The sequence below is a fragment of the Canis lupus genome, chromosome 27 (assembly GCF_011100685.1).
Source record: "Canis lupus familiaris isolate Mischka breed German Shepherd chromosome 27, alternate assembly UU_Cfam_GSD_1.0, whole genome shotgun sequence".
Lineage (NCBI taxonomy): Eukaryota > Metazoa > Chordata > Mammalia > Carnivora > Canidae > Canis > Canis lupus.
Genome location: NC_049248.1, coordinates 4,273,306 through 4,298,839, shown reverse-complemented (window position 1 = coordinate 4,298,839; position 25,534 = coordinate 4,273,306). Strand labels below are relative to the sequence as shown.

Sequence of the window (25,534 nt, the reverse complement as noted above, 5' to 3'; positions counted from 1 at the left end):
TTTGTGTAGGTAGCAGACTTTACTGAAGATTTGAGGAGACAAAGGGGGGTTACATAGCAAAAATACAAAAAACTTAAAGTTGAATATTAGACATCCATGAGCTTAAAAATAAAAAGACCTTTAGCCATTTCCACCAATCGGGCTTCAGCCTTCTATAGAGGTTCTGGACCACCTCTCCCATCCTCTCTCAGGAAGTAAACAAATCCAATTCCCAGACAGCGTCTTATTCAGAGTGACTTAGCCCACCAAGTCTGTTCTGTGCTCCCTTTCGAGACCCTTCCCTGGGGCCTCTCTCCCCTCGTAGGCCACAAAGCTATTTTCCTGGTTAAGAACACTTCCTTCCCCATTTCTGAAACCTGAGGATGAAGGTCTAAGCATTTGTCTTTGTGCAGACAGTTCCCACTAAACTAAGGCCTGAGGCTTCCTTGTGGGCTCTAGGAGGCATGAGCCTTTTTGTTTTGTTTTGTTTTGTTTTCTATAAAAATACGTATGTGTATGTGTGTGTGTGTGTGTCTTTCTGTCTTAGGGGTGGAAAGAACAGAGCCGGGGAGATTCTAATACACCTAAGTTATTACCATTCACTGAGTGCTCACCGTGAGCTAGGTACACTTCTTCCAATAGCAACCTAAAGTCAAAGCCATTTTATTTCCATTTCCCAAGTAGGGTTATGAAGGTCTGGGAGAGTAAGCTATCTGCACAGGATCCCATAACTTAGCAGCAGCCAATTCGGCCCTAGGTCTGCCTGGCTCTAGGGTTTAAGTTCTCAAGAACAACTTATATACAGATTTAAGTCTTTGGGGGAAAGCTTCTGGTTTTTCTTTCTGGAGCTGATATAGCAGATAAGTAAGAAGGGGTCAGACACAGCGACCACTGGGTATAACTGCCCCTGAGCTAAAAAAAACCCATTGCGGCTCTCTCATCCCTGCTCTGTGCCAGTTCCGCCCAGGTGAGCAGTACTGAACTGATACAGGCCTGCACCAGGCCCAGCGCTGTGGGCCAGCAGGAGCTCCCTGTTGCCCCCGCCCCTATTTCTATGAGCTGCTGGCCCTCCTACCTCCAGCCCCGTCACACTCTGCCCACGGTCCCCTGGAGCCTATGGCTAGGGAGAGAGAGCAGGAGATGGCCAAGGCACACAGTCTATGAGCGGCCTGAGCCATGGCCACCCCTTGATCCTCACTCCCCTGGCTTCAGTCCTGAAAGGGCAGAGTTGGTACCTACACACACATGCACACACACACACACACACACACATACCCTCAAGTCCTGTGTGGGTTTTTCTCCTTAGGAAGATCATCCCACTCTATGGACGTTCACTGGGGGCCCCGGAGGCAGCCTGCTGTCACATCCCCATCTCAGCAACACCGCCCCCCCCCCCCCCAGCTCTAGATGGTCAGGAGGGCAAAGGGCTCCACCCAGGCGAGCTCAGGGCCCTTACCTCCCAGGCCTAGACGCCATGGATCACACTGCCTTGTACCCGTGCACTCCTTCAGCAAACGTTTACTAAGCACCTGCTGTGTTCCAAATGTGCTTAGTTAACAGAAAGGAACAGACCAAGGAAGCTACAGTCTCCACCCACAGGCATTGAATCTAGGAGGACAGAGAGACTCAGGAGCAGACAACTGCACATGCTTCTCTGTGGGACCCAGCAGCCCCAGTGCTGATTTCTAAAGAAAACCAAAGATTAAAGATCAAAAAGACCCTCAGTTCAAACACTTCCAGGACCTCCCTTCACATAGAGTAAAATCCAAAGTCCTTGCCAAGCAACGAGTGTTGGGCAGTGGAGGAAGCTGAGCTGTCCCCCATAGCCCCAACCCCAGGTCTGGACAGCTGGCCTAGGCAGGATCTAGCCCCTGCTGCCCCCGTACCTCATGCAGCTCTCACTCTCTGCACTGGCCCTGCACCCATATCTCCCTGCCTCTTCTCGCAATGCCTTCCCCCACCTCCCCTGGGCCCCCAAGGCTTCCCCTGTGACTCTCAACTTGCGTACCCCTCTCTGCTCTGAAAGCACTTGTAACAGTCTGCATGTCCTGTTACTTGCTCACTTTGTTTTCTTCCTCAATGAAACGGAAGCTCCCCAAGGACCTTGTCTGTCTTGGTCAGAGACACATTCCCTGGGCCCGCCCCACACAACATGGAAGTTAAGGAAGCATCTGTCAGCTGGATGAATACACACATTAATACTCTAAGCAAGCCAGTTCACTCCTCTGCGCTCCACCTTCTGTTCTTTCAAATGGAGATGGCACAGCACCCACTGGGTGAAGATCAGGAGAGGTGACAGAGGTACCTGTGTTCTGGGTCAGGGTGGCAGGCTCCTGCCACACAGGGCAGGTATGACTGACCCTTCCCCATGAGAGAGGTGACTCCACATTGACCCTTAAAGAATGAGTAACAGTTCTCCAGTGGGAGACAAAGGAAGGGCATAACTGGCCAGGGGAACATGCAGAGCCAAAGCTGAAAGGGAGGGATGGGCACCTGATCCAGAGGGCGTAGGGGAGTGCTGGACAAGCCTGTGAGACAGGTGGGGCACGTCAGGGCTCCCACTGGCCCCAGTGGCCCCATCTGCACTATGCCAGGGGCAGAGGCATCTCTTTCAGCAATCCCCATGGCTGACTGGTCTGGAACTTAGGGCTAGAAGTACATGACTTTCCATGAGGCTACTGAGGTCAGTCTATAGAGAGAGGGGAAAACACACAGCAAAGAGTGGGTCCCCACACCTGCACTGACTCCTTCCCATCCATAATGCAAAAGATCATCTCCTTAGCTCGTGCATTTGTGCCATGGTCAAGAGGCTGCTCACACATCCTTCTTGAGTATTTGCCTGAAGGTTCACAGTCAAACTGGAAGGGGAGGCAGCATGAGGTCTCCTTATCCAAAAATCCCGAGGGGAGAGGGCGAGGGTTGTGACAGTCGCTGCCCGTGGACATGTGAGCACATGCAGTCTGCTCAGGGCCTCAGGGACCCCACGCCCCACCTCCATAGCACATCTTTTGATGAGAGCCGGGCCCCACATGTAGTGAAGTTATGCAACTTGCCACGAGATCTAGCAGCAGTCCAGAGGCATTTAAAGTTGCTTTTTGACGAGAAGAGGACACTGGCTGTTGGCTTTTTTTCCCCCATCTGGGACGCTGCCCAGCCTTTGTAAATACCCACCCTCTAAGGGGCAGCCCCTCTCAATCACAACCTTTTCCCTGGATCCTCCATACCCTGCTCTCTCCCACCTCTGAACTCCAGTTTCTGTGAGGATCAACCAACTCCATTTAGGAACTATCCAATCTGACTTTTTAGACTGTAAGCTCCTATTAAAAATAATGTATATTTATCGAACATGTTTACATGCTCAGCACTATTTGAGGCACTCTACATATACGAGGTAGGTACTCTTATTATACCCATTTTACAGATGGGGAAACTGAGGCACAGTGAAATTAAGTAACTTGCCCCAAGGCCACAAAGCTAGTCAGTGGCCAAGCGCCAGGATTTCAATCCTAGCTGTCTGACTCAAGCCCTTGATCCTAACCACCATTCCATAACACCTCCTAGATGCTGTCTTACTCACTTTTGTATTCCTGTATAATATCTCCCTGAGTGCTGCGCACAAAGTAAACACCTATAGGTTGAATCCTGGGTCCCTTCTGCTCCAGATTTCCAGAATTATGGTTCCCATTACAGGGTGATACGAGAGGGCCACGAGATGCAGCAAAGAGCTAGACCCAGGCCTCCCTGATGAAGCGGAGGGTTAAACTAATTGTAATCACATTTATTCAGTGCATCTTGCACCAGGCACTTTACAGACATTAGCTCTCTTTCTCACTGGGGGCTTCTAAGGGAGGTGCTGTTGCCTTCCCCTTTACAGAGAGCAAAAGACACCAGGCCTCAGACTGGTGGAGAAATCTGCCGGAGGTCAGACAGCTAGGAATACCAGGCCTGAAGCCAGGACCACCAACACCCTAGCCCATACAGCTCTCCAAGGAGGTAAACCAGGGAGCCCTTAGCTGGTTCCTGTGAGGCTTGGGGTGGGTTCCACAGCCCTCCTTCATCCACAGGGCACACAGAAACTACTATTGTCTGGGGAGGGAGTGGACAGCCTGGGCTAGCCCCGATGCAGTCACCACCCAGCAGGCATCCTGGCTGGGAGGCAGCCTGAGGAAGGACTCGCAGAACTTCAGAACTGTGTGGTCTTAGAGACCACTGGTCCACTGCAGACCTCTGACCCACTTTCTTGGCCTTCACTCCCCCTTCTCACAAAGGATGCTGCGTAACACCAGCCTCACCACCTAAACCTCCTCCCTGTCTCAGGCTCCTGTGATGTGGAACCAATCCTCCCCAGCAGTCAGTGTGGCTCCGGGATCCATTCCCACTGGGGATGGACGAAAACTATTCAGAGAGCTCTGGCCATGTCCTCTTTCAAATTTCCCAACAACTGTCACCTCCATAGCTAAAACTCAACCCCTGAGCGCACTGAGCCTCCCTGTCAGCTGTTCTGAGGCAGGGGCAACACAGGTAGCCAGGACACTGTGCACAAGTACCCACAGGTACACACCTGGACACGCACAGAACAGAGAGCCCACAGGCCTATCCTGCAGCCTCCCAGCATGGCCAGCAGCACAGTTCAGGGCTCGAGTGGTGACAGAGGAACCATCCCATCCGAAGCTTCAGCATCTGGCACCATTCCTGGCTGAGTCCACTGGGGATCTCTGGGGCTGCTTCTGGCCTGCTTCCCAGTCTGCCCCCCTCCTTCTCCCAGTCCCTCCCGAGGCTCAGACAGCCAGATCAGGTCCTCTGAAAATACATACCATCTTGGGTTTATTTGGGGTTGGGCACTGCAGGTTGTTGCTGGATAGGAAGAGTCATGACCTCCCAGCTCTCCTGGCATTTCAGGGGCTGCCCCTGCAGATTCCCTCCCCATGTCCCTGCACACACGACGTCTCTTCCCCCCTCCCTGCTCCCTGAGTCTCTTATTCTTTCACCAGCCGGTAGATATGGTGCTGAGCCCCGTGCTCACTGGCTGACACCTCAAAGACATATGCAATGCACAGCAATGTCTCCTGTGTGTCTCTGTTGGTGACCACCTGCAGGTGAAGGAAAAGGCAAGAGTTAAAGCCCCAAACAAGGGCACGTCATTTGCTCGACCCATCGATCCCTTCTGGCCCCACAACTGCAAAGCCCCTGTCCCCACGACACACACACACACACCTGCAGGATGGTGAAGTTCTCCAGCACGCTGTTCATCATGTACTTCTCGGGCAGGTGCTTCAGCTTATGGATGAAATTGATCATGTACTCGCAGAGTGGGGACCGATGAATGCGGTATGAGTAGTGGCCATTCTCATAGCGGGCATACTCTGTCTGCAGGACCCAGGGGGCAGCGGGGGCTTAGAATCTCTTCTGACCACTTCCAGCCCAGGCCCAACTCTATGGGGAAGTTCCATGACCCACTCACTCTCAAGCAGGAAGAAAAGGCAGAAGGCCTAAGGCCCCTGAGAAAAGAGCCTCCCTTCTAGGTCAGTGACAGGCACACCAGGTAGAGGAGGAGGGAGCTTGAAGATATAGGCATAGTGGCACTAGGCAAGATGGCACAGAGCAGTGACTCAGACCTGGCTGCACACTCACATGTGCTAACATGCACGAGTACACGTAAGCAGGTAACATCTGAACCAGGCTGCTGGGCCACCTCAACGTCCATTTCCTGAATGCCAATATTATACTCTAGTTATACCAAGAGGTTACAACTACACTGTGTGTGAAGCCCTAATTATCTCAGAATGAACATTTAATTGAAAATAACTGGAAAGGGGCACCTGGGTGGCTCAGCCGGTTAAGTATCTGCCTTTGGCTCAGATCATGATCCTAGGATCCTGGGATTGAACCTCACACAGGGCTCCCTGCTCAGTGGGGAGCCTGCTTCTCCCTCTTCCATTGCTCCTCCCCCTCCATTTGTGCTGTTTCTCCCTCTCTCAAATAAATAAATAAAATCTAAAAAATAATGATAATAATAACCTGAAGAGTGTTTTACTATTGCTGCGGGAGCAGGTTTCAGGTACCAATGTGATTCTAAAGTCGCCAGCAAGCTGCAGGTGCAGCCGGGGCTGGGAAGCCCTGGGATGAGCCCTGTTTCTTCCCTGGTACCTGCCCCCCACATCTAGTGGTGTTTGAGATGAGGTGGGTAACCAGTAATTGCCAGACTCGTGAGGGGACTCACTGACTCAGACAAATCTGGAGAAAGAGGTGGGGACAAGGATGAAGGCCAGTGAGAATCGACGGAGGGCCTGGTTGAACAAGCGCACAGGGTGGGCTCCTACCTCCACCTTCTCTACCACCTGCTTGCCGAAAGAGCAGACCTTGGTGGAACAAGTGATTATCATGTTCTCCGGACTCTCGTACTGGCTGGACACCCCATAGAAGGAGCTGCCTTCATCCTCGATGTTGGTGTTGAGGTCTGCCTGGAGGAAGACACGGGGAAGACAAACAGTGGACAGGTGAGTCAGCAGGGGCCACAGTCCAGGTTCTAGGCCCAGGAAGACATCATAAGGGCCTAAAAAGAACATGGAGAGTAGGATCTTGGAAAGTGTCCTCCTTCCTCCACATCTAGGCCTGGCATGAAGTCAGGCTGTATTGCCTCAATAATGGAAAAAGAGAACACTGGCACCTACATTAGTCTCAGGCCTCTGCTACCCGTTCAGGCACCAATATAACCAGCAGGTGGGCCCCCAATGGGGGCCTTCTGGACTTCAAGTTTTAAGAGTCAAAGGCTTTGCTCTTGTCAAAGTACAAACGTCTGAATCTATATCAGTCATTTCTATTTTAGTATGAAGTTGTTAGCTCCTTTCCAGAGTCAATTTTGATGGTGAAGTCAGTGTGGGAACAGAAAGCCGAATGGGAGACTGGCAGAGGGGTAGGAGGGGATGCTGGGACTCTGCTATGTCTCATCCTCCGGTTCAGCTGGTGACTGGACCCTGCCAATGCTCTTTTGGAAATGGCCCTGGGGGCTGGCCTCTCACCCATCTCTAAGGCGGCTCAAGCCACCCTTGACCTTTTTACATGCCTGCCTCAGCCTCCAGACTCATGCCCCTTACCAAAGCCAGTCTTCTTCCCTTTGGTTCATTCTCTAACTTCTCTGAGTTCTCTTCACAAGACAAGTCTGACTGCATCATTCCATGGTTAAAACCCTCTCACCGAGCCCCTTGCCATGAGAGAACACGACTGTCACTCCCCAGCCTGACTAGTGAGCCCCTCGTCTTCTACATACACCGAGTCATCCCACCTGAGCCAGGGGTGCTAACAGAGCAACTTAGAACTCGGAGCAAACACACCGATTTAAAAAGGCTGAGTCTGAGGGTGCAGCCTCTCCTCCCACCAACAGAACTAGCCTGAAATCACTGCCAAACTGGCCCCAGAGTGCAGCCCTACCGATGCAGCAGAAGCTCTAGATGCTGTTAAAATGAGGGTCTCCCCAGAGCCCTGGGAAGGTTCTGGCACCATTCAGAGCCAGGCACCAGGCAGTTCTGTTACTGGCCATTAGGGGATGCTCAGTCATCAGGTTTCTCTCCTTTCCAGAAAAAGGTTTTCCAAGAGCAAGAACATTCTCTAGACTGGTGGGGGGTGGTAAATGTCTTACAGCACAATAAAAATATTATGTAGCCACAAAAAATGGTGAGAAGGACCTATATTTATTATTACGAATGGACTACAATTGTTGAGTGGGGAAAAAAAAAAAAGGCAGGTTATGGAACAGAATGAGGATGTGTTACTTTTATGAGAAAAAGAAAATGGGCTGCTTTCATGTCGCATAGAATGGCATACATTTAGCATACCCTGTGATGGTTTTAATGAGGCCTCTAGGAAGACAGGAGAACAAGCAATTACAGCTATGTTCACATCAAGGTTCAGCCTCTGGAATAAACAGCAGTGCTGTACACACCCCGCATCCCACCCGGGGCTGGCTCGGTCCTCAGGTGGGCTGGGAATTAAGGGCAGTTGGGACTTACACAATTATGTATAAGGCGAACTGGGACCAAAATCCAGCTCTCCGTCTCCTATTTTCCCTGCTAAGTCACATGCTTCTCCTAAGGAGTACAAGTTTGCCAAATTTCTTTAAAAAGGAGCAGTTCGCTCCAAGTATGCAGCTAGAAGCACGGGGCAGAAGCGTGAGAAAGAGCTGGCAGGGTGCCTGGGCGCCTGGGAAGGGCAGGCATCTGAACGCAGGAGGGCGGGTACTGACCAGGCAGCAACGCCAGAGCATAGAATGATGCCTCTTGGACTTCAGCTACTGGTGGACCCTCTTGATTCTGGTGTACTTGTGCACCACCCACCACAGGCCCTATGCTGCCCCTCCCGGTTTCTCCGAAATCCGCTCAGTCCTTAACTCCATGCTCAGCAATGTTACCTGTGAAGTCAGTCAGGGATTCTACCTTTTTCTGATGTATGTGATAATAACTGCGTAACTATTACAGAAGAAGTCTGTATTCATATGTCACCTAAAAGAACGCTGTGCACCAGCATTGGCCCAGTCCCTCCCAGGTTCTTCCCAGCACACAAAGGTCACAGCTGCTCGCACCCCCGCAGCGCCCTGGACATGCCAGGATCGGTTCCGGGTGGCCTCGGCCCCTCCCAGACGGTAAATACCCTGCCAGGAAGGACTAAGCTGCCCCAGGGCCTGGGCCACTCCTGGGGAGAGGTGGGCCTGTAATGAAAGCTGTGCGTGGCCTCGGTGGCACGGAGTGAGGAGAGAGGTGAGCCCTGCATCACCCCTCCACCCACCCCACCAACCTGCCAGCACCCCCCACACAGCCTCCCCCTACCCCCACAGGTCCTGGTTATAGCTCTCACTCACCTGGCCCTTCCATCCCGCAGTCACCCACTTACCCTGCCCCAGCCCAGCACGGCCAAGAGGAGTAGGGCCCAAAGAGGCTGAGACATTGTCTCTGCTATTAAGGAACTCAGAACTTGTGCGACAGCAAGTAGGGTAAATGTGATGGTGTTTGAGTGGCACAGAGAGATAGAGACAAAAGAGATAAGGAGGTAGTGGGAGAGAGATAAACATCCCGCAAATGGCCATCCGACATCTGCCCAGGGACCTGCCCTGTGGTTACACTGCACAGAGCTAGGAAGACACAGCCAGTGACACGGACAAGCCACGGCCAGTACTTCTTCTTGTCCTCTGTGCTCCGTCTTCCTGACTACCCTGCCAGTCCTCTCCTGCAGCCACACTTCAGATACTTCCTGGGCACCCCTGCAGCCCCCTCACTAATAGGCTTGGCTTCTCTTTCTCAACCTCAGAGGAAGGCTGCACCCCCCTGCTCGCCCTCCTGCCCTCTGAATGCCCCCACACTCCCCTCCCTCTACCCTATTCATAGCCGTGGTGCGGGTGGGCAGCCCAGGCAGGGCCTAGGACAGGTGTAGGGGATTGGGTGACAGACAGATGAGCCGAGACAGCCAGCCGCAGCCCAGGAGCGGGGGCTGGAGGGGCTCAGATCCATTGTCATGTGCTGGTATGTGCCTGGGAGAAATGTCAGGGCCTGAAGGGAGCAGCAGGCTGGGATGGGGGCCGGTCTGGGGGCACTCTCTTCCCTCCAAGGCCTCAGCTCACCCTCTGCCCAGAACTTTCAGTTTGCAGACTGGTGTTAACAGCCATCAGTGATCCAAGAGCTCCCTCTCCCCTGTCCACAGAGATGGCCCCGGCTGGTCCCACATGTTGTGGGGAAGGAAGGAGCAACTTCAGTTCCTCAGTCCCTTCCCCAGACCCTGTATGTCACATGCAACAGAGCACGGCCTCACAACTCGACCCCTCCTGCACCCTGAGGCCAGTTCCTGCTGGAAATGATCTGTCCTGGCAGCCATGAGCCTAGGAACCACAACCGCCATCCCAAAGAAAGAACAGTAACTTTCGGGGTGGGGGGTGGGGGGAAGGCAGCTAAGAGGACAAAGTCCTCCTCCCACTCTAAGAGGGCCCTGGTCAACTCCCTAGCATGCACAACCTGGGCTGAGCCGAGAATACTGCTGGCTGGAGAAGAAAGGAAGGCTTCAGGGGAGGTGGCTCTGTTTCCTTGTCTGCACAGCTCTCCTTTCTAACTGTGTGTGGCCCGCCTCACAAGAGTTGTTGGCAGGAGAGGGAGTGGCCACACCAGGGTGCAGGAGAAGAGGGTTCCAGATGGCAGGAACACCAGAGCTGGCTATGAGGACCCCATGGCTGACCAAAACTCTCATGCTTAGCAAACAGGAGCATTTCTTTTTCCCCCATCACAGATTTGTACTTCCTGGTGCCTTAACCCTCCCCACACAGGAGGGACCAGATGACTGCCAAGGAGCCCTGGCCACTGACATGCCCCCATCTCTGATTTCACCCATCCTTGCCCTGACCAAGTGTCTGGTCTTCAGAGATGACCTGGCTCTAGGGGCTCAAGCAAGGGGCAGGGGCACATGACGGTCCTCAGAGACACAGTCCCCTGCAGGCCCTCAAGAACAAAAACCGCAGATTGTTCAGACAGAGACAAGGGCCTAGAGAAGCTGAGCTTTGCTCAGGTCACAGGTCTCGAGCGGCAGAGCAGAGATGAGAGCTTCTCCACCCCAGCTGGAGCCCATTGCTGCCCTCCTGGCCTCCCCTGACACACCAGGAGGGCCCCCCTTGCAGTCCACCACACTTCCCTGTATCTGTATACTGGTTGCTGCTCCAGGACCCTGAGACCTGCTCCAGATTCTCCCACAAGGAATGTGAGTTCCTAGAAGACAAGGGCCAGCTGAGTCCACACAGGAGGGCCACGTGCATGGCCCATGAGCAAACGTAGAGGCCACATGGGGAACCCACCTGGTCAAGTTCCCCAGCACCAACTGTCTCCTCCCTTCCCTTCTGCCATCAATCCTTACTTCCAACCTCCCCGAAAACATCAAGAGGAAGGAGGGGATGTGGACCACAAGCAAAATTGGAGAGGAACATTCTAATTACCTTTCCCTACCTGCGCACTCTCACCTCCTCACTTTCTGGAAGGGAACTCTGGGTTCTAGAAAACCCAAGAAGCCCAACTGTCCAACTCTACATTGGATGCACAGTTGAGTCTGCAATCCCCACACTGCCACCACCTGCTATTCCTCAGGGTCTTCCGGGTCCTTTCTTAGGCGACCCAGAGCCTTCTCCAACAGGAGCAGGGGGAGCACGGGACCCTGCATGAAGGGTACCCCTGGCACTCTGTAAGGTCAGCCAGTTCAGTGTCACAGTTCCAAGTGCACACCCTAGAGACACACTGAGTGTAAATCCTCGTGTTGCCACTAGGAACTGGGTGACCCTCAAGTGATTTCACTCTGTGCTCAGTTTCCCCTCTACTGAACGAGGCTGTCCACAGAAACTGCCTTTAGGGTTGTAGCAAGCATGAAACGTGCTGATACATGCAGCGATGAACAGTGCCTGGCGTAACCTTCCACCAACTACCCTGACCTAGGTCACAACACTTATATCACAAGGACAACCAAAGGAAAAAGAGGTGCATCCTGGCTCGCGTGTCTCAAAGTCAGGCCCACACTACCTCCATGCCTCAGTTCCCCCACTTTGTGAAATAGTAGGCCTAGGATGGTCCTCATCTGGAGGGTGACTAGAACACAGAATATTATTAGAAACTAAAAGAAGCCAAGAGCTGGTGAAAAAGGCCCCAGATTTGCCATCTCCCCCCACCGGCCAAAGATGCTGTTTCCACAAATGCCTCCAGCCAACCAGGCCTTCCTTCTGACCCAAAATTACAATCCAGGGTAGCTGAGCCAGAGCTGAGAAAGAGTCATCATCTCCCAAAGCTCCTTCTTCCAAGTCAAGGCTTAAGCCTGGACTGGCTTGGGGGTCTAAAGGAAGGAGCACTCAAGAGCGGATGCAGGCTTCCCCCAAGAGAGGCCAGGAGCCTCCCTGGATGCACAGCGGGAAAGAGGAATCAGCACCAGCTGGACGGGCAGGAGTGGTGCTGACAGCCACCCAAGGCAAAGCCTCTTAGTTCCTGTTCCCAGGTCCAGGGCTGATAGAGAGAAAAGAGGGGAAGTGAAGGGGGTTACACCCCTCCTAAAGAAAGGGAGAAAGATGTCCTGCTGCACACATCACCCCCTACAGCCGGCCTCTCTGGCTGAGGTCCCAAAGAGACCTGACCTATACTAGTACAGCCTGCTCCTCACCTCCAGGCTGGGCAGTTGATTTATCCAGCCCAGGACAACCCTGGCCACATCTTGCCCTATTCAAAAACCTTCAGTGAGGGACACCTAGGTGGCTCAGTGTTTGAGCGTCTGCTTTTGGCTCAGGGTGTGGTCCCAGAGTCCCAGCATCGAGTCCCACATCAGGCACCCCACAGGGAGCCTGCTTCTCCCTCTGCCTGTGTCTCTGCCTCTCTCTGTGTCTTTCATGAATAAATCAATTAAAAAAAAAAAAACCTATCTCTCTCTGTGTCTGTTATGAATAAATAAATAAAATCTTAAAAAAAAAAAAAAAAAAAAACCTCCAGAAGCCGCCATGACCTTGAGGACAGAAGCCCTGCACTGTGTATACAAACAGCTGGAGAGGAGACAGATCTCCAGTGATTGTAAGAAGCTGCTGGACCAGCCCTGGAGAGTCTACCTCCAGACTTACTTTACATGAAAGAATAATAAACTATTTATGCCACTGTTGTACCGGGTTTTACATAATATGTACTCAGATACACTCAATCAACTCAGAAGAATTAAAAGATAAAGTTAAGGAAATCTCTAAGAAAATGAGGTGGAAAATCAAGAAACTGTAAAAATCATAGAGGGTAAATCCAGGATATGGTTTCTTGGATAAGAATACAGAGCCAGGGGTACCGGGGTGGCTCAGCAGTTAAATAAACATCTACCTTTGGTTCAGGTCATGATCCTGGGGTCCAAGACTGAGTCCCACATCGGGCTCCTCACAGGGAGCCTGCTTCTCCCTCTGCCTATGTCTCTGCCTCTCTGTCTCTCATGAATAAATAAAATCTTAAAAAAACAAAAAAACAAAAAAAAACAGAGCCAACAGAGAGAAAGAAATAATATAAGTAAATTTTCCCCAAGTTGAGAAACACTAATTTCACAATTCAAAGTGCCTGGCTTAAAAAAATCAGAAAGTAAAAACACACATATCCCAAAGCTCCTCTATCTGAAACTTAACATAAGAGATAGAAAGGAAATGCAAATTTTTCAGAGATAAAAAAACAAAATCTAGGGACACTTGGGTGGCTCAGCAATTGAGCATCTGCCTTCGGCTCAGGGTGTGATCCTGGGGTCTGGGATCAAGTCCCATGTCAGGCTTCCCTCAGGGAGCCTGCTTCTCCCTCTGCCTATGTCTCTGTCTCTATCTCTTTCTCTCTGTGTGGGTCTCTCATGAATAAATAAATGAATCTTAAAAAAAAAAAAAAACAACAACAACAACCAAACAAAAAAAACCCCAAGTGACATAACAAAGGATAGAGAATTAAAATGTAATCAGACTACTCGTGTTTGGAGCAACGCACTGAAGAATGATTCTTGAAAATCATCTCTGGGAAAATATTTGTGACCTAGATTCTATACCCAGTCTAACTATCAACCAAGCACAAAACAATAGGCATTCAACCAGGCAAAGACTTGAACATTTATCACACATTTTTCCTTAGGGAGGTACTAGAGAATGTTTTCCTGCAAGATAAGCAGGGACACCAGAGAGAAGTAGAGATCTAGAAAACCACAGATTCCATACAGGAGGAAGAGTAAATGCAGTGTCCAGGTGACATCCACACAGCAGGTTGAGAACAACCAGTTCAGACTGAAGCAGCACAGAGGCACCTGGGAGAAGAATCTCCAGGAGAGAGGGGGACCTGATGAATGATTTGCCTCTTAGTATTAATTCATTATATAACTATTAATATTCATTGATTTAAAATAAGATAAAGTAAAAGAAAATATTACCTATTTTTCATCCTGGGTTGGATAAAACCCAGACTCTATGACGAGGAGTCCCTTCAGGATCGGAGTCCCTTTACCAGTTTTGTTTTTTTTTAATATTTTATTTATTTATTCATGAGAGACACACAGAGAGGCAGAGGGAGAAGCAGGCTCCACGCAGCGAGTCCGACGTGGGACTTGATCCCGGGTCTCCAGGATCACGCCCTGGGCCAAAGGCGGCGCTATACCACTGGGCCACTGGGGCTGCCCCAGTTTTACTTTCACACACCTGTGCCCATGCCTTTCCCCTCCGGAGCCCATGGTCCTTACACCTGTGCCAGGCTGTAGAGCCTTTCCCAGGCTCTGCTGGATGGATCTTGCCCATCCCTATAGGTCGAGTCCAATCCTATTCTGCTCCCACAACAAGCCTGCAGCACCTTAAAGCTCAGGAACTCCAAGTCGCAGTCCCAGTACTGCCTCTTCTGTGCTCTGAAAACTGATCAAAGGCTGTGTGTCAGAGGGATTTCCTGTATGTCCCCACTGCTGGTTTAGTGTGTAGTTGTCTGCCTCCCCACCCTGCACCCCTTTTCTGTGTGTACTGGGCCCCTGGAAGGTAAGCATGTACCTGCTCATCTTAGAGGAGGTGTTGCAAAAGCAGGGAGCTCTCTTCACACAGCACCTGTCCCAGGGTGAGGCAGGGAAGGCAGCAGAGGCTCAGGCTATAGGCTGAGCTGGGTGAGCTGGGTAGGTGTTTCTCTCGGGGTGAGCTATCCTAATCCTCCAGCCCACTTCTCCAAGCCCTGCCCAACCCAACAGCTGCCCTGCTCCACCCCTGAAATGAATTCAGGACTTGGAATTCAGAGAGTTCATGTTGGCTCTTCACCTACCCCTCCCTCAGAGTCCCCCGAGGTCTCTTCCCAGTATGACAGCCCCCTTGTGGCTGCACTTTTTGCCTGGACCCAGCTGCCATCACAACCTCTCAGAAAAGTACCTGATTCTGCACGCTCAGTCCTCCAGCACCACTGCCTCCTCCTGTATCAGCCTCCCACCACTGAGTGGCCAGTTTGCATTTGCGCCGCCCTTTGCAGTAGCCCCACCTTTCCAGGTTTCCACTCATGAAAAGGGCACCTGATGCCCACTCTTCCTCCTTTCTCCTCATTATCATCAATGTCCTAGAGATTGGAAGGAAGGGTTTATCAAAGGGCTTACCCAGAATTTCACCAGAAAAAAGGCATTGGAAGGTCCCCGTTCAAAGAGTTCCTTGAGTCCTCCCTTCTTCTCTGGGAATTTGTCATAGATCTGGCGGATGTCCACAGCTTCGAGGTAGGGGTCACTGTAGCTTGGGCTGGACTGGCCAATGTGCACGAACAGGTGCTTGTTGTACTGTGGAGAGAAGAGCTGGATTGAGGGACAGGTGCAAGGGAACAGGGCAGATGGAGAAGACCAGAACTCAGATCACAGCCATACGACCTGGAGCAAGGAATGACTTCACCTCTCCGGGCCTGTTTTCCCAACTGGAATAATGGAGACAGTAAAAGGACCCAATGTCAAGCAAAGTTAACAGGTATGGAACATCCAGGGTGGTGTGTGCACCTAATAGATACTCATTAAATGGTAGGTATTGGGGTCACTCTTAGTCCTGGCTGGGTCAGTGAATATCCGTAGGCAAGTCATTTTCTACCTTTGGGCCTCTCTTATCTCATCTGGGATGTCAGACCATTGACCTAGATAAGGTGTTTTCAAACTATGCTCCACCCCGCAGATGGGGGCTGGGCTACCTCTGGCTACAACCAAAGTAAGTCTACTTCTTTTGTTGTACGCACCAGGCTTCTGAGTAAGAGTCTGATTAATGGTTCCTCAGCTGAGAAAACAAGTTTGAAAACGGCAAAGTGAAATGGCCTATGAAGTCCCCCGGGCCCAGGCTCTTCTAGCATCTCCTCCTCTGACCTTTCCAGGTGACGCTGGTCACTCAGGACATGGGACACTGAAGGGGACAGGGTGGGGCGGGGCCCCGCTCTCAGCTGGCATCACAAGGATGTGGGTCAGACCCAGGAGGCTCCTCAGAGCCACAGGGGAAAGGATGGATCAGTGAGGGGGTGGTGGGCACTGGGTGGGAAGAATTCAGGTCAGGGAGGGAGCAGCAGAGGGAGAGGCCAAGAGAACTGGGATGGACAAAGAAACCTGGGGAGGGCTTTAGGGTGGAAGCATCACTGTGCCAGGGGAGGAGGGGAAGAGGAGAGGCTGCATGAGGAAAGAAGAGGGAGGGGTTGAAGAAGAAAAGGAAAGGGGAGGGAGGGCCAGAGGAAGGGAAGACTGGGAAGAGCAAGAGATCTAGGTGAAACCCAAAAGTGGAGGGGGGCAGAAGGCCAGGGCAGGAAGCCAGAAGCAGGTGGGAGAAGAGTTGGAGAAGACACAGGAGCAGGAGCCTCCAGAAACAGGAACAGGTAAGAGACCTGGCCAGACCCAGGCCAGGACCTACCGTATCAGGGTCCTGCTGCTGCTCCAGGAAGGCAGAGAACTCCAACATCCAGAGCTTGGAGCTGGCCACACTGCGGCCCTGCCACGGGGGTGCTGGGGGCGCTGAGGGCGACGGGGTGGGTCCTGCAGGAGACTCAAACCCTGCATACAGCAGGAGAGGCACATGGGGAGCAGTCCACATATGGCCTCCCTGCCAACAGCCTCTGCGAGGATCCCAGGCCCAGCAGTGAGACCCCAAGCTGGCGAGGGCATCTCCTGCCTCCCATAAATAGGCCTCCCAGCAGGGGCGGTGGAAGGGAGCGCTTGGCCTAGTACAAGCCAGTCCCCTCGGGCCCCTGGAAATAACTGCACTCAAGGGAAAATGGACACCGGGTGAGGGGCCAGGATGCCTGCTGGACTGAAGGCTTCCTGAGCAGCACTGCTAGGTTCTTATCGAGGAGCTTGGAGTCCAGTCAGAGATAACCAGACACAGAGACTGCTACAGTGATATAAGCCCTGTGAGCACAGGAAGTCTCCTGATCTGTTCACTGCTGTCCCTCCAGCCCCCAGAACAGTGCCTGGCTCAGAATGGACCCCACACACAGGCTCGCCAGGAAAGGAAGTAGTGACCATGGTAAGAATGGACTCGGGGTCGTCAGGGAAGGCTTCCCCCAGGAAGGCGATGCTTGAAGGAAGTAGCAAGTACAAGCAGGAGGCAAGGGGTGAAGACAGGAAAAGGGTGCTGGAAGCAGAGGACAAGGCAGAGGCAAAGGTAGGGGGGCTGTGAGAAGCTCGGCCATCTAGAAGCCAGGTGTTCAGGGGAGCTGCCGAGCAGGTAGGTGGGTCTGCAGCCGTGGCAGGAAACAAAGTGAAAGAGATGGGCCTGGAGCGGGCTGGGCTAAGCAGCATGAATTTGAGCCTGGGTGTTTGGGAATGACAGAGGACTGCTGGCAGAGCAGTGAAATGTTCAGACCTGCATTTCTGGAAGGTCCTACCCAATGTGAAGGAAGGAGCAAGCAGGGGAGAGGCTGTCAGAAGCACAGTCCTGGGGATGTCTTCCCAGAGGAAATATGAAGAAGGTGTGAATGAAAGCGGTGTCATGGAAGGAAGAGTAAGGGACGAGGAGGCACATGAGGGGAGCCAAACCCCAGGCCCTGGTGCCTGACGGGATGACAGCAGTGAGGCACAAGGCCAGAAGCCTGCAGGCCAGGAGAGGGAGGCTGGGGAACTCAGGAGCGTGATAGGAAGGAGACGGAGAAGAAACAGGGGGGCAGAGGACCATGCTGGACATAAAAGCCTGTGTTGAACACACCCGCTGAAGGACTCACTCACTGTCTAAGCACCGCTCACCCAGGAAGTGCCATGTGCCAGACACAACAGGACACATGGAAGACACTGACCAGCTAGTCACAGACACTGCCCCCTCAAGCCCAACCCCTAGCAATGAAGAGTGTCAAGTGCTAGGTGGAGGTGCAGAGTGCTCAGGGCACCTGAACTGGGCAGGTGGAGATGCAGGGAAGCTTGCAGGAGAGGAAGCCCAAGCCATAGCCCTAAGGCAGGGCGGGGTGAGGCAGGGCAGGGTGAGGCAGGGCGGGGTGATGCAGGGCAGGAGCAGGGAGAGGAAAGAAGCTGAGTGACCAAGGAGGGCCACGCAAGTCCTAAGACAGAGTTTAGATCATACCCAGAGGGCACCAGGGAGCCAGGAAAAGATTTTAAGCCCAGGAACCACAGGGTGCAACTGCTGCTTTATAAAGGTCACTGGGATGAGCCACAGGGTAGAGGGGAGGCAAGATAAAACAAGGAGGGGGCAGGTTAGGAGGCTGCTGCAATAATCCAGGCAAGAGTAGGAAGGCCTGAACAAGATGGAGGCCTGTGAGAGGCGGCCACAGACAGGAGGGTGGATTCCTGGGGACTGGGAGAAAGCAGCAACCAAGGCCTCAGGCAGGGGGGTGTGCTGCTCTGGGAAAAGGACAAGCCAGGCCAGTCGGCAGAGGCAAAGAGTCAGAAAAGTTAAGGTTAAGGGTGGTTAAGGGTGAAGACCCTGCAGAGAGGAAGGAGATGGGAGACCCTCATGAGAAAGACGCAAGGACAGGGCAGGTCACTGTGGGCCAGGACGGACTCCTGTGCTTGCCATGCGGGCCCACCCACACTCCAGGCCTCCGCCAGGAGTGCTCCCTCTGCTCACAAGCAGCTCCATGCTAGAAAACCACGCTCTCCTTGGACCTCCTGTCTTGAAGGAGAGGATTATAGTGTCACCAAGAGGGAGGCCATCTCAGGAGTGGCACACGAGGGGCACCAGGTGGAACAGTCGCCCTGGGGCATAAGCCCCACCCTGTGAACCCCTGAAAGCCCTGAGCCCAGACTGGGGAGCATGTCAGGCAACGAGGGGCTCGGCAGAGGTGTGCATGATAGGGGCAAGCAATGGGATGGAGCCAGGAGCCTGGGACATATGGTCTGAGCACATGCCAGGGCAGCACCTAAGTGGGTCATAAGATGTCCAGCTGTCGGGGGGCCTGGGACCTGGGGGGGCAAGAGCTGCAGGCATGCGAGGTACAAAGGAGCCATGCACTTCTGACCCACCTGGCAGAGGCAGTGAAGGCTGGACAGTGTAGGTTTGTTGAGAGAAAGGTTTCACACTGTAGGAGACAGGAGACAGGAAGTGTAAGCCTTACAGCAGGTGGTAGCCCAGGAGCCTCCAGCAATGTGCAACGCTCCTGTGTGGCTGGGGGTCTGGCCATCAGTGGCCTTGGTGGGCTCTGGCCACCTGCTCCTTCCCCTGCCAAGTCCATCAGGTTTCATGGATGACCCACAAAAGCAGTGTGCCTACTGGAAAAATCCACCCCTCCTTCTTTTCCTTCCCTTCCCGGCCAACCAGAGCGGCCAGCCAGAGGCCGGCTTCCTAGCCTCCCTCCCTTTGGGTCTCAAACTCTGGCCCTGCTCTACCCCAGACAGACTAGAGTTTTGGCAGATACCAAACTCCCATGGTGTCCACATTGCCGACTGAGTTGTTGCCTGCAAGTAGGAGAGCCAAATCCCAAAGCTCTAGCCCCTCCTGGAAGGCTGACTGCACATTGCAGCCCTGTTCCAGACTGGGAGCCAGGCTCCACAGCCCAAGTTTATGCTCCAGCTCAGTTCCGAGAGCAACGGGTAGCAGGCCATACTCACTCATGGGATGTTCCGGCTTGGCCCGGCAAAGCTCCTTGCCAAAACTGAGGAGGCAAAAAGCACAGAGTCAGCAGAGCCCCGTGCACATGGGCAATGGTGTGGGGAGGCCAGGCAGGAGCCTCAGCTGGAAGGCAGGGCTAGGAGGCTGGACCGGTGGGAGTAAGGAGACAGTTAGCGCTTCTATCCAGGACTATCCAGGCTTGAGTGGTGTCCCAAAATGTGTCGCGAGGAGCTCTAGTCTCTGGACATGCTCTGCTGAAAAGGTGCTCCTCAGGAGAAACCCCAGGTTTGGAATCCTGGCAGCTATATTCCTCCCTTGGAAGCCCACAATACACAGCAGCCTCAACAGTCCCAGAGTCAAGAAACCTATTTAGCTCTAGGTGTCCCAAGCTCCCTTGCAAACAGCATCACTCTGTCCTGTGTAATATCCTGATGGGCTAGCAATCTCTGAATCACACTGCCCATCACTGCCCTCTCCCTGCACACCTAGGGCAGTGCTACAGGTGCATTATGAAGATCCATTTAGTCCCTACGACCAAGAGAAGCCTGTGAGGATACAGCCCTGGAAAGGAAGAGCCTCTCTAGACCATTCTGAAAGTGTGAGCTAGCTGGCCAGGGGTAAGAAATGTACAACACGAACAAGAGTCTGAACACGGACTGTCTGAGGCGACAGAGAACGGCGCTGAGTGCGTGAGGGCTGCGGGGGCAGGACCGAGATGGGGGCTGCTCCAGGGCACAAGGCGGCTGTACCTCAGCCCTTCATCTGTCAATCAGGCCAACTATGGAGGGCTACTCGGTCGGTCTATTCCTGGAGGAAGCTCTGCCCCTTGTGGAAGGTCTGCTGTGTCACAGGCAAGGCCCCCGAGAAGCCAGTGCCAACACCAGCAGAGCCATGCCCTGGCATGGCCCCTTGGTCCTTGGTCCCTCCTTCCCGCCCCCTGCTCTCCAGGCCTGGCCAGTGCCTCTGGCTCCTAGAGAGGCGGAAGAGTGGCAAAGGAGGGGCTGGCATGGCCTCTGACTCCAGGCAGCCCCACTTACCCCTGAGACTGCTGGGTGGCCTGGGCCCCGGGCGAGGGCCATTTTACTGTGGAAGGCTGTGGCGGAGATGGCCTGGGCGGGTGACATGGGCGCCATGCTCTGCAGGGCCTTGTCCTTAGCTGCCTGGTCCTGGGGAGACATTGGAAGGGAGGGCCTCAGTGGTGGTCCCCATAAGAGGTGTGGGTGAGGCGGGGTCCAGGCTGGTGCTCGCGGAAGCTGTCCCACCACCAGTGGCCAGAACCCTGGACAAGGCCCTGAGGGACCAGGCTCAGGCCCCTGCAGTCCTATGAACTTGATTAGTGACTGAGCACACGTCACTTAGTTCCTCTGATCAGTTTCCTCATCTGTCAAAGGGCAAAATACTTGTTCCATCTATTTTAGTAGAGCTTAAAGGGCTCGGGAAACCATCTGCCAAACAATCTCAAGGGGGCTACTTTGAGAAGGCCTTTTAGTCCTTGTTTGCCTCTACGACATTGGCAGCCAGGGGAGTACCTGACCCAGGGTTGATGATACACCAACGTGCCAGAGCCTTCCTCAAATGGACAGGAGGGGTCACCCTCAGTCACATGGACTGTGTGGAGGCATGGGATGGTCTCCTGGGGGTCCCACCTATCTCGGTTCCATCCCAGGAGTCTTCTCTTGCACTGGGCACCCCCTGCCTTTTACACATCAGGATTCAATACAAGCTATTCACCCTCCGTGGGAGAAAAGCACATGTAAGCACTCACAACACTGGCAATAACAGTAACCGTAATAATAATCTTTATATGTGTGGAAGCCAGTGGTTCCCATCCTGAGTGCCCCAATCCCACGGGTCTTTAAAATGAGGAGACATAATTCAGTATTTCTGTATTCAGATTTCCGTATTTTCTTTTTTTTTTTTTAATTTTTTTTTTTAATTTTTTATTTATGATAGTCACAGAGAGAGAGAGAGAGAGAGAGAGGCAGAGACACAGGCAGAGGGAGAAGCAGGCTCCATGCACCGGGAGCCCGATGTGGGATTCGATCCCGGGTCTCCAGGATCGCGCCCTGGGCCAAAGGGAGGCACTAAACCGCTGCGCCACCCAGGGATCCCAGATTACTGTATTTTCAAAAAGCCTAACAGAAACTATGTTTTTGTCCAAAATAAGACCACATTTATAGACTGGAATATTAAGTATTATTCAGTGTGTGTGACTTAACTGAGGCCAAAAGACTGGATATGTCAACTCTGGAGCTCAGATTAGAAATTCTCTTTCTTACAGATGCAATGAAACTCCAGGACACCTGCACCCCGATGTTTAGCCAAACTGTGGAAGGAGCCTCGGTGTCCATCGAAAAATGAATGGATAAAGAAGCTGTGGTCTATGTATACCATGGAATATTCCTCAGCCATTAGAAACGACAAATACCCACCATTTGCTTCGACGTGGATGGAACTGGAGGGTATTATGCTGAGTGAAGTAAGTCAATCGGAGAAGGACAAACATTATATGGTCTCATTCATTTGAGGAATATAAAAATAGTGAAAGGGAATAAAGGGGAAAGGAGAAAAAATAAGTGGGAAATATCAGAAAGGGAGACAGAACATGAAAGACTCCTAACTCTGGGAAACGAACTAGGGGTGGTGGAAGGGGAGGTGGGCGGGGGGTGGGGGTGAATGGGTGACAGGCACTGAGGTGGGCACTTGATGGGATGAGCACTAGGTGATATTCTATATGTTGGCAAATTGAACACCAATTAAAAAAAAAAAAAAGAAATTCTCTTTCTGATGAGTATTTTTAAATGGGAAAAATAAATTAGCCGATCTGTGGGACTTAAGTTGGTAGACCAGATCTGTCCTGAGTCACAGATAGTGAGAACTGATGGAGGCCCATGCAGCAGACAGGTGGCTTCTCCAGGACAGTTTTCCTCGGCTCCCGCCATAGCCCTATGAGGGGAACACCACTGTGCAGGCATTAGGCTCTGAAAGGTCCAGGTGGTCACCCAGCATCCCTGTACCTCATGACTATGGAACTAGAACCCCAGAGGCCCTTCCATGTGCAGTCACATGGCACAAGATGGTCCACAGAAGGTCAACAACACAACCTCACTTTGATTCTGAACATCACAGCACTCCCGTGAGGCTGGCAAGACAAGTAGCATCCCCATCTTCAGCTGAAGAAACAGAAGCTCAGAGAATTTATGTGGCACCCTCAGAGAATTTAGGGTGCTGACAGTGGTGATGGCTGGCCTGAAAGCTTGGTCTAAGTTTGCATATCAACTCAGCTCTGGCCTCTGCAGTCCCTGGGCCAGGGACAGGGGGAGAGAAGGATGTACAGTGAACTCTGACAGCACCCAGCACACACCGGTGGAAGGCAGAGGAGACCATCCTGAGAGGAGGAGTCATCCTCAAACCACTGTCCTTTTGGGGTCAACCTTACTCTCAGAGGCTCTTTGATAACCAAAGAAGAAGCTATTAGCATAAGGCGGCTCCTCTGGAGGACACACACTGCTCAGGAGGGAAAAGCCCAACACGCCAGCTGGCCCGGGGCTCTCCTTCCAAGAGGACATGTGTGTGCAGGAGGCTGTACCCTGAGAAAGCCTGTGGACCTCTGTGGTTAACAACTGCATTATGGGGCCGGAGAGCTCCATCTACTCAATGTCAGCAACTTACGTCCCTTCCCGGATAGCTGATCTAAACAAATGACCAGGGCTCAGGAAACCACGCCCTCACCAGGGTGGAACAGGAATCAGGGGGAAGTGGGAAGGACATCATGGGGAATGACATCAGTTACCAGGTAACAAGACCAGGGAGTCACCGAATTTGGGGGCTGAAGAAGACCTCAGATACCACCTTGCTTAAGCCTGTCATTTCATATTTTAAAATGAATAAAGCTTGAGCAGGGCCAGTGACTCATCCATGCTCCCACAGCACAAGGGCAGACCCAGACAGACCAAATCCCAAGTACTGGAGGATTTCTACCTAACAGAAGTCTGTCCATCAGGGAGACGAATTATGTTGGATCCCAGACCCCTCTGAGAACATGACAAAATCCTTAGACCACTACCCCCAGGAAAATGAATGCATCTTATTTCAGGAGCTCATGGCTCCCCTTGCAGTCTGCACAGTGGTCTCTGAAAGCTCTCCCCAACCTCTAAGTTAGAGCCTATAGACAAACGTAGTGATTCCTTGAAGCAAACGTGGGCCGTGCAGATGGTCCCCAAGGGAATTAAAAGTTTCCCTCGACAGCTGTAAACAGACCACTGGAAAGTCTTTTCTCCATTCTGGCTCATTCTGGCCCCCTGCCAGGGTCCCAATGAGTCAGAGGCAGACCAGAGAGGAGAAGTGGGGATCATGCTGGACTCCAGGGCCAGAGGGTCTGCAGGAGTACATGTGCCTGGCCTCAGAGGAAGAGAGCAACAGCTGAGGCCCGGCCAGCTGTCCGGGGGACAAAGGAGCGAGGTGCTAGACTGCAGCTGCAGGGGTGGGGGACAGCTGGGTTGAGTGGGCAGTGGGGTGCAGCTTCCTGGGAGTTCCCACCACTTATTTGGAGCCTCTGCGTCAGGATCAGGGACAACCGGAGCCACATGGGACCTTCAAGCTCATCTAGTGCCAAGGTTTTTAACTGGGTTATGAGCTACTTTGGGGTTTAAGAGCCACAGAGCACGAGAGGTGACTAGGAACAGGGGGTCTCTGGCCTATTATTATTCCTCATCAACCTAGCTGTGACTAGAGTAGCTCCTCTGGTAACATACTGGTGCAATATTTTGTTGGGGAAAAAAAGAAAAGAGGCCTCTGCTCCTTCTTTAAAAAAGTGTGTTAACTGCTGGTCTCATCTGAGACCCCCAAATGTCAGCTCTTCTTGCCAAGCAGCTGGGCAAACTCTGCTATGAACACATCTATGACAGGGAGCTCATTCCCACCTGGTATTCATCTAGTGTCCAGGAAGCCTCAGTCCTGTGGGAAACAGACTGCCCTGAGAGGAGTCCTGACAGCAGCTGGCCCTCCACAGAGCAGTCCCTGTCAGGAGATGGCCCTGTAAGGTGGGGCGGATCTGGGACGGGGAGAGAGCTGCCCATCTCAGAGAGCAGAGTGTAGGAAGGAATCTCACCAGCTTCCGCAATAATATTCATCCTACCCCAGGGGCAGTGCCGCCCAAGCCTGACCACCCTGCAAGCACAGGGGACGGTACTAAGGGCCAGGGCCTTGAGGAGGTTGTCAAGGAATGGGGTGTGGAGGGCAATCCCGCTGGGATCTGCGAGTGAGCTGCGGGGGTGGGGGGAGGCACACACTGTACAGCCTGGTGGTCTCACACACACAGCTCTGAGGTCAACTGTCATATCCTGCACAGTCAAGCAGTTATAGGCTGAATCCTACTCTTTTAAACACCAAGAAGCATGCTGGCTCTGTGTACAAACAGCCAGTCCCTGAACCCAAGGGGAAGAATTTTCCTGCTAGAAAAAGAGCCCCACTTTCTAGGAAGCTGGCCTCACCTGTGGCCTAGGTCCCCCTCCCACTGCCGCTGGTTTGTCTTACCTTTAACTTGGCCTGGATCTCGCGGGCTTTTCGACGAGCCAGCACCTGGATGTGGCTGGAGACCTGCAGCAAGGAAGAGAAGGCTGCTGTCCCCACCTCCCAGAAGGCCTGTGCTCCCCTTTTTGGCTCCCTGACCCTCCCCCACTCCAGCACCTTCAGCCCACATCTGTGGACTGAGTGAATGAAAGGCCCAGTCCATGATGGGCCCTCAGTCCTGCCACATCCAGCTAATCCAGAGTCTGGCAATAAAACAAAGTATAGTGCTGCCACTCCACTCTCTGTTCTGGTGTCCTGGAGAGGGGCGGGGAGCGGGCTGCCGACTCCCCTGGAAGGTGAGGGATCTCCTCCCAGTTGACAGCAGCAGGGACAATGAACTGTCCGTGATACACCAGAAAGAGCTAACCCCTCTAAACCAGCCCCACTGAGAACCCACCCTTGGTCCTGCAGAGGGCCTGGCCCACCATGGGAGCAGGCTGGGAGCAGGGTACCTGCCCCCGG

At 52.9% G+C, this 25,534-nt stretch overlaps 1 protein-coding gene across 1 annotated transcript in view; it reads right to left on the bottom strand.

Annotated features, from left to right (window-relative positions):
* The window catches only part of TEAD4 (TEA domain transcription factor 4), a gene marked incomplete at its 5' end in the record, with an annotated part of 64,390 nt that continues 38,856 nt past the window's right edge, over positions 1–25,534 (bottom strand). Inside the window, 9 exons of the mRNA XM_038577894.1 lie at positions 1–5,069; positions 5,194–5,346; positions 6,300–6,440; positions 15,088–15,261; positions 16,358–16,497; positions 18,916–18,971; positions 19,501–19,544; positions 20,539–20,667; positions 25,037–25,099. Coding sequence (XP_038433822.1) covers positions 4,956–5,069; positions 5,194–5,346; positions 6,300–6,440; positions 15,088–15,261; positions 16,358–16,497; positions 18,916–18,971; positions 19,501–19,544; positions 20,539–20,667; positions 25,037–25,099 — 1,014 coding nt within the window. The remainder of the gene's footprint in view (positions 5,070–5,193; positions 5,347–6,299; positions 6,441–15,087; positions 15,262–16,357; positions 16,498–18,915; positions 18,972–19,500; positions 19,545–20,538; positions 20,668–25,036; positions 25,100–25,534) is intronic.